Here is a 9,051-nt window from a genome sequence, read left to right on the forward strand (position 1 = left end):
AATATGAATCTGTTCCAGTATATATATACTCCAGTAATCTGCTAGAGTTTGGTGTGGGCCGATCTTGGGGGGGTGCAACCTCATTTAAAGCAGTGATGTGCAGATAGAAATATATGTGGGGTAGGCGTTACATATTTGTGTAATGATTTTTAATTCCAACAGCAATAGCCTTTGGTATTACTATTAGAAAGTAACGGATTCCCTATTGAACTCAGCCTTGCAGTGGCATCTCATCTGCTTACCTGACTGAGCCTCATTTGTGAGTGCATGTGATTTGTAAAAACAGTTATTTAATTCAGCATGCCCCCGAACAAATGCACACAGACTTTTACAAATGATCACTACTAGCATGATCAAACTTGTTATATACAACTGTTTGCACAGTTTTGTGTTCTGTGGCTGTGTTGTCTCTTTTGAAAATGAATACACTTAAAAAATGCAAGAAAACCATTCAAAATGAACCATTGGAAGTTTGTTTAAATCTGTATTTGTGGATCTCCCGAGCCCTGCCCGGGTGTCCGCTAGGGGCGCAGTGGGGCTGTTTCTCTGCGCTAAAGCCAGCAGTCATGTGACCGTCTCCATGGCAGAGACACAACAATCGCGGTTACAAGTAACACTAATGTGTCGGAGGAAGAAACTGTTTCCACTGCGAGGTAACTGTATCGATTCTGAGGCTTATTTGAAAAAAACCTACATCTTGAATATCAATAGTTAATGCAAAGAGCAGATATGTTGCTGTAGCTGCAAAACCATGCGGTAAAGTAAACTTGTATGTTTCAAACAAGAGAAACAATATGTTGTCATCGAAACTTGTTCTCAACGTGTAAAATCTGAAAACCTTTGAAGTCCGTTTGCTTTTTGTACAGTTGAATGAAAATGAGCCCCATGGTCAGCTGGGCATCATTTAAATGCTGCATTGCCGTGTATGTGGCTGTTCACTGTGTGTGTGTGCGTGTCTGCGTTTACTGTGGGACACGGCGTGGACACATACATGCACGACTAGCTGTCCTGCTTATCCTTTCTTTATGTGTTAGTGATCAGAGGATGTCTGACGGAAACACTGTCACCCCGGAGCCCCGGGCGGCTGCAGGTGTCCGGCCGGAGGGAGAGCAGAGCCCAGCGGCCGAGGAGGGACCTGCCGGGCCGCCTGCCGACGCGCCCCCCGCTGCGCACACTCGTTCCCAGCAGACGCCGGAGGAAGAGGACAACCCGGGCCCCCCGGCCCCCGGACACAGCGCCGCTCAGATGGACCGGCCCCCGGAGCAGGGTGCGAGTCCGGCAGATGTCCATACAGTGGACAACGAGGTGGTAGACTCTGTCCTGACTGGAAAAATTACAGCAACAGGTGTGTAAGTTTACACACGCATGCACACATATACACACATGCACACATATACACACATGCACACACACACACAATGCGCACACACACGCAATGCACACACACACACACACACAATGCACACACATGCACACACACACATACACACACACACAATACACACACACACGCAATGCACACACACACACAATGCACACACATGCACACACACACATACACACACACACAATACACACACACACGTAATGCACACACACAATGCACACACATACACACACACACACACAATGCACACACACATGCACACACACACATACACACACACACATACGCACACACAATGCACACACAATACACACACACACACACACAATGCAACTGTTGCTACATTCTGACATAAAGGAAGTGACATTTACAGAAGTGCAAAGGAAAATACCACATACAATGAGGGAAAATAATAAAGAGTATATATATCAATGGACTTAAGTAGTTGTACATAACTGGACACTGTCCCCTTGTGTAATATACTACTGTACACCCGTCCCAAACGGTCAGGGTTCGGCTGTGATTGGAGTTGCCCGTGTTCTGACTGCTGGTTGTGTGTCTTATTCAGTTAAAATCATCCTCCTCCCCGAGGGCCACGTGTGGACCATGGCGTTTGCGATCTCCACGTCAGCCGGGGGTCTGAGGGAGCACTTCGCCAGCGAACTCAAAATCCCAGCCAGCGTGATTCACATATCGTTTGAGGGTGAGATCACGATTCAGATGAGAAGTCGTGAACTTATTCCTGTGCGCGTGTCCAGTGCCATTCCTTTCGATGAGTGAATGGTTTGTCTGTCGGATGAGCTTGGCTTTGGCTGGTTATGAACAGGGATTTATTTTCTGTCCCACCGGCTCCTCCAGGGAAGGCTGTCGAGGATCCCGAAACCCTGATCAACCTCGGAGTGCAGCCTCACGGCACCATCCAGTTGGAGATGTCTTCCAACGACCCCGAGAACTTCCCCATCAAGCCAATCAAACCCCAGCAGGAGTACAACATGCCTGACGTCATAGCTGTGAGGGTTCAGACAGGTAACAACTCTGTTTCTGAGGATTCTTTGTTATGCAGACAGTTCTCTCTCTCTCTCTCTCTCTCTCTCTCACTGGATATTTCAAGGCTTCTCCCAGACTAGGGACTGTAACGAAGGAGGACTGCACTATTCTTTATACAATTCTGTGCTGTGCTTCCAGGTGCGGACGCATTTCAGGACGTGGTTGTGGAGATTGAGAGAAGCACTCATCGTAAGCCCTTTCTGGGTGGATATCAGCACAAAACTACAGGGCAGGAGTTTCACCATGCAGCCGTACAGACGCTGCCCAAAAGAAGGCCTGACAGTGGGGTTGAAAAGTTCTGTAGGGACACGCAGGTATCTGACTTTCCCTCGTTATTTAATAATAATAATAATAATAATAATAATAATAATAATAATAATAATAATAATTGGGTTGCTTCAAAATCAATACAACCATGTTATGGCAATCGTAAGCCATCAAAGTGTCAGGACTGACTGCAGTGTGCAACTGCTTTCCTAGCCTGAGTGGCTGTGTAGCTGTAAATGTGTTTGGCTCTCATTGCACATGACAAGATGAACATGCATGTGATCCGGTACATACGTGTTTACTTGTTTATTTGTTTAGACTGTCGTGCAGAAGAGCCAGTCGCAGCAGGTCACTAACACAACATCCACACAGATGACCAAGATAGGGTGCTATGTGTCAGATGTGACGGACAGGCTAATAGAACCGAAAGGATATGTGACGGCGGACGAACATCACGCCCAGAGACTGAAGGCAGTGAGTGTCTTAGGTTTGCTTTGCTTTTGCTGTAAAATAAATGCGTTGGGGTCTTTATTATGTCTTGATATGCATGCTTTAGAGACTGCTAACTCTGCAAGTGTAGAGGCACGTGCTTTGTAATGCTTTTAGTTTATTTCCTAGGAATATCCTAGGAACATTTGAGAATAGATTAAAAAGTGGCTCTATATCTTTATTCAATGGCTGTACAGACATGCTTAAACCCATTTTAATACAGATTATTCGTTTTTAATGAACTTCTAAGTGATGTCAAGCTTTTCTACTTTGCAATTCAAGTCTGTTGTGCTCGGTGCTCCGGTGCCATTTTGATTCCTTTTTTTTTCTTGCTAAGGTGATTGTCATACAGACTTACACCAGGCGGTGGCAGGCCAAGAGACTGACCGAGGGGCTGAGGCGGGACAGGGATCGTCACCTGGAGTGGCTCGAGCAGGAGGAGATCAGGAAGAGGAAGGAGAAAGAGGACCGCCTGCGGGGGGAGTACGAGAGAAGGATGAACCCAAAGACCAAAGAGGACTTTGACCTGCTCTACCATGCATTAGAGAGTAGGTGGTGTAGTTTAAAAGCTAAAGGGACTAAAAGGACCGTCCCAAATTTCAAAAAGGCCCTAACTTTGTCAATTGTACATCACATGCATATGGATGGTATCATTTGAAAGGAAATCGCTTGCATAAGCTCAGAACATAGAGTGGACTAACACACGTGGCGTCAACACAACATCTGTACCGATTTGTGTGTTGATAGGACAAACAGAACCCACTGCACCATGGTGTGTGTGAGTGGCGTCTAGGTGCTGTGCAAACACATACCCAAGTGGCCAAACAAAACTGTAGCTGAAATAACACAAATAACCAAATAATAATACTTACAAATCCACCTCGCGATCTAGTCTTTCGAGAAGTGAGACTCCGCGGGTGCATCGCAGCTTTATGCGTCACCACACTGACAGACGGTCTTGTTTTGATCAGTAGACTGTCTGGTGAGCATCCATCAGCTTAAACATTGAGATGTTTAGCGTGCAAATCAAAAATTGGTTATTAGATATTAGACTTTCTAAACATGCAACCGAAAGGCCTCTGGTGTTGGTACTTGAAGGAAGGAGCTCTGCTGTGTTTTGGTGATGTTCAGCGAGTGTCTGTGTGCGTGTGTTCAGAGTGGCGGCGGGAAGAGGAGGAGCGCATCAATGCCATGCTCTCGGGCCCGGAGCGGAAGGCAGCGTTGTGTGCGCTGCTGGAGCAGGAGACGCAGCTCATCGCCTCCATCGGGAGACACAGGGTGGCTGCAGGAGAGGAGAACAGCAAGAAGTCTGTGCAGGCCTTCCTGGAAAAGGTCAGTCTGAGTCCACGGTGGCCTTGAAAGTGAGATTGATTATTCACTACACCAGCCGTTCCCAGTTCTGGGCCTTGTCCTGGAGTACGCCTGTGGGGTTTAGTCTAACCTGTGAAGAGCACAAATAGTCTATTTTTGGTGATATATATTCTACTTAATATGGGCTGAGGTTTCATATTTTTAACAAAAGAGCAGCCAAAATCAGAACCAGTTCAGTCTGGGGGAGGCACTTTCCAAACCTGATTGTTTTACTGAGCTCTTAACGTTTTATAAAGGTGTTCCTCATGCGTGCCTGTGCTCTGTATGTTCCTTGTGCGATATCTCAGTGTGCGGAGCCGAAGAAGTGGAAGGCATTTGACGGAAAGATCACGGAAATGGACACGCAGTACACGATCCGAGCCCGGGAGCTACGAGACCTCTACGCCAGCATCAACATGAAGCATCTCGCCCGAGACGAAAGACTCGATGTCCTCCTCACATTGAAACACACAGTCAAGGTACCGTCTCTTCTCTGACTCGAGTGCGTCGCACAGTGACGCGCCAGGGCCGCCGCTGACGCCTCTGCTCTGTTTCTGTTTCAGGAGCACGACTGCAAGCTGACTCGGGACATAGTGGAGCTGATCGACAGGGAGGCTGATCTTTTAACAAGAGGAGTCAAGGACACTAATCTGGAAGGGCTCAGAAAGAGGATTTCCACGCTGTTCCTGCAGTTTATTAAAACGCCGACCTTTAACCCCGAGGTGACCAGGCTCCTCAAGGTAATCCACAGAGTCTTTACATTTCAGATCATTCTTCTCGGCAGCAATGCAGTGCTCCGGTTCTCCAGTTTAATCTTCCTCCCCAGGTTCCCCAGGATCCGGCACAGCTACGGAAGAACATCCACTTCTGCCCGGGATGCAAGAGCTACCTCCCCTCCTCATCCTTCTCTCTGACAGCGACATCGCGCTCGGTAGGGCGCTGTCGGCAGTGCGACCGCCTGGACAATGAGGCGCGGCGCCGAGAGGACTTCTCCCAGTACAGAACCATCCTCCGACTGCTGCGCGACGGAGAGGCCCAGTCCGACAAACGCAACAGCATCGCTTTCTTACTGCAGGTAACTTACAGAACGCCTCCCCGATATGAAAAGAGAAGCGAGGGTCGATCTCGCCCGCCGTGAAAACCGATTTGCTGCCACGACCCATTCCCGTGTGTACCCTGATCTCGTGGTAGGAGCAGGACCTGCAGTACCTGGTGGACGTGATCTGGGGCCGCCAGTCCGCTCTGAGCGCGTGCGACGACCTGCATGACCTCGTCCTCGCCCGCTGGGACCGGCACTGCGAATGGGCCCCCTGGAACTGCATCCTGCTGACCAAGGATGAGGCCGTGGCCCACGCCAAACTGGACCAGACCGAGCAGGTACCGCACCTCCCTCGCAGGAAAAAGGCTGTGACATAGCATTGAGAAGAGGGACACCATTAGCAGATAGGGGATGACTTTTATGGACAGTCTCTCCCATTCCAAGTTTTTTTTCAATATATTTGTTTAATTTGTACATTTGGCCAGCAGGTGTCATTCTCAGCTCAGATGTGTATCCGAAGGTCTTTCATATTATTGCTTGGCACATGCTTGATTAAACGATGTTTGGCACTTTCACAGATAATATCCATTTCCCTTAGTCAGTTTACATTGTCTTTATAATATTGTGCCTTTTATTAGTGCTATTGATGGCCAAACGTGACTTGACAGAGGCACGGTGACGGATTGTAGACATCTTGATTACACTCAGTAATACCTATCTTTTTTTCCTCTCTCTCCCTCTCTCTCTCTATCTCTCTTTCTACTCTGGGCAGGCCTATGGGGTTGTGTTCATCCGTCAGATCAAGCATAAGCACACTTTGGCGAAGAAACACTTCTCCCAGATCCCAGCCATGGCTCAGTTCTTATGCAGTCAGGAGTCCCGCTCTCAGCGCACCCTTTTAGTGACTCAGCCAGGTAACACGGTGACACAGGCGTAGCAGCCCCCACCACTGAGTGCCGCTGTCTGTCTGCGATGGCCGCCAGGATGATCATAGGAGTGGGTGAATGGATTTGTTACATTTCTTTTCCCCTGAGGTTTGTCTTATGTGTTATACCCTTGATTCCTGCGTTTGTAACAATAATATCATTTCTGCAGCACACACCATAAACGATGTTCAATTACAAAATGCACATTGGCTGGAAATAATGAACAAATTAACAAAATCAAATATCAAGTTTTAGATCTGTCCTACTGAGACCTAACCCACTGAGTTCTGTAGAGTGGAACGTGTTCTTAAAACTACTAGGCTTAGTCCGTCCTTGATTACAGTTCATCAGTTTGACAATGTGTCACACTGTTCAGTGCAGTGATACATCCCCAGTTTGCCCAGTCATTAGACCTGGAAAGAGGAGAACGAGAAGTAAAGTGTGCTGAAAGTGTCGGTTTGTTCCTGTGAGTGAAAGGAGTTAATTGAAACCCGCAGCCCAAACGCCTCACTAATGAACCGTACGATTATGAAACATGCAACATTACAAAGCAATAGGTCACTTCATGCAATAATCTCATTATAATGCAATTATTGCAAAATAAGGCAATATAATCTCATAATGAAGCCATACTTAGATCTAATACAATGTTATTGCGTTACATTGCAATAAATACAAATAAAACTGTGGCACTAAAATGGGTTTCTGTCTAGGGAAGGGATATATGAATTGTGTAACGGGGTGTGAAGGCTAATGTGAATCAAAGGATTTTACACTGACTGGACCAAACGAAAACGAAGCTGAATGGAGCATCACTGGATGGCTGTCTCATATTTTGTCATGCATCTTGTTTGCTCTTTTAAAACATCTAGGGTGCACAAAAAGCTACAGAAAAATACCACTGAATGTAGTACAACACATATATCTCCAAAAAGACACTTCTTCACAGAGAGGCGTCACAATCTGAACAAACTCCCCAGCGATGTGGCTGAAGAGACAATTTGGGAACATTTAAAAACAGACTGGATAGGATCCTTGGATCACTTAGTTATTAATGGACACCAATCAAGCACGATGGGGCGAATGGCCTCCTCTCGATAGGACACTTTCTTATGTTTCTTTTATCCATCCAAGATAATGCATAGACATTAAATGCAAAATGACACAGAGATGCCAAACAACACAAGGCAGCATCATTGAAAACTGTGGTTGGAATAAAAGAAAAGATCGGAGAACAAAGTGAAGATGTTAAAATGGCCGTGGAAACGTCTTGGGGAGACCCACATCCCACAGTGGATCAACAAATATACAACTTCTGTTCCCCCAAGGTATACAACTGTTAGTAGATATCGTTCCTCCTCAAGACAGTGAAGTACAGTACTGATCGTCACAGTCCCGTTGGACGTCTGTGTTAATAAATATCACTCCTAATCACCAACTTTAATCTCTATTTGAACTTTAACTCTAGAATAAATGATATAACTCTATTAAAGTTCAGTTTAAGGTAGCTGTTACTGCTTTGTTTTATTGTGCTGTGTTATAGTGAATGTATCCATATATTTTAGATTGGCATACAGCTGATAAAACTAATTGGAATAGATTATTAATTAGGTTTCAGGTATCGCTGTTATTACATAACTGAGAGAGGGGGGCTTTCTTCACAGATTCATCAGGCACGATATTGATTTTGTTTTAGTAGTTGCCAGAACAAAAGCAGACTAATTCCTCTGCCAGCTCACATTTCATCCACTTCGCTCTGTTATTTTTTCCTCTCCTGGTCAAAGTTCCTTCCTTTATGTATATATGTATGTAATGATACCATTTATGTCCTACATGAAGTGAGAAATTATGTTAAACTTAATTTTATTGGCAATATTGTAGATGAATCATTGCTACAGTTAACAGGTTCCCAGGTTTCCTAGTCATAGCTGTGTGGAAGACGTAATACTAGTCACTGCAGTCTTCACAAGTGCTGAGTAATGATGATGTTTTGGGGAAACAAATAGAAATGGGATGAATAAGTTAGTAAATAACCTGCAGGACTTTGTGATCTTTTTGAAATAGTTATCAATTTTTGTGATGACAGAACACACACACACACACACACACACACACACACACACACACACACACACACACACACACATACATATAAGTACATATATATTTGTGTAGGTGGTGTGGGTTGGACCTCCCCATTTGCGATTCGAACTGCATATAGCTTTTTGTTCTGTAGTCACTCCAGTGTAGTTTTGGCGGCATGTTTCGGGTCGTTTTAGGCAGCAAGTTTTACTCGAGGACTTTTCTGTACTTTTTTCCATTAATTTCTGCTCTATCCTGCCACATACCCCAGTTTCTGCCAATGAGAAACATCGCCATAACACGACGCTGCACCACCATGCTTTTGAAGAAATGTCCATTTAATTTTGTCTGGCCAACAAATGTTTTTCCCCTGTTTTTGTGTTTGTTTGTTTTTGCAAACTTCAAATGGGATTCAAGGTGGGCTTTCTTGACTGCCAGATTTGTGGAGTGCCTGGGATATTGTC

General features: G+C 45.6%; 1 protein-coding gene across 1 annotated transcript; it reads left to right on the forward strand.

Annotated features, from left to right (window-relative positions):
• Positions 1 to 574: 574 nt before the first annotated feature.
• On the forward strand, positions 575 to 8,012 carry iqub (IQ motif and ubiquitin domain containing). Its single transcript, XM_066723767.1, has 13 exons — positions 575 to 653; positions 1,035 to 1,345; positions 1,956 to 2,090; positions 2,246 to 2,413; positions 2,573 to 2,748; positions 3,020 to 3,175; positions 3,528 to 3,738; positions 4,347 to 4,522; positions 4,849 to 5,019; positions 5,104 to 5,280; positions 5,367 to 5,615; positions 5,732 to 5,917; positions 6,352 to 8,012. The coding sequence occupies exons 2-13, from the start codon at positions 1,045 to 1,047 to the stop codon at positions 6,514 to 6,516; spliced, it is 2,271 nt and encodes a 756-aa protein (XP_066579864.1). The 5' UTR covers positions 575 to 653; positions 1,035 to 1,044; the 3' UTR covers positions 6,517 to 8,012.
• The last annotated feature ends 1,039 nt before the right edge of the window (positions 8,013 to 9,051 follow it).

The sequence above is a fragment of the Amia ocellicauda genome, chromosome 15, assembly GCF_036373705.1.
Source record: "Amia ocellicauda isolate fAmiCal2 chromosome 15, fAmiCal2.hap1, whole genome shotgun sequence".
Lineage (NCBI taxonomy): Eukaryota > Metazoa > Chordata > Actinopteri > Amiiformes > Amiidae > Amia > Amia ocellicauda.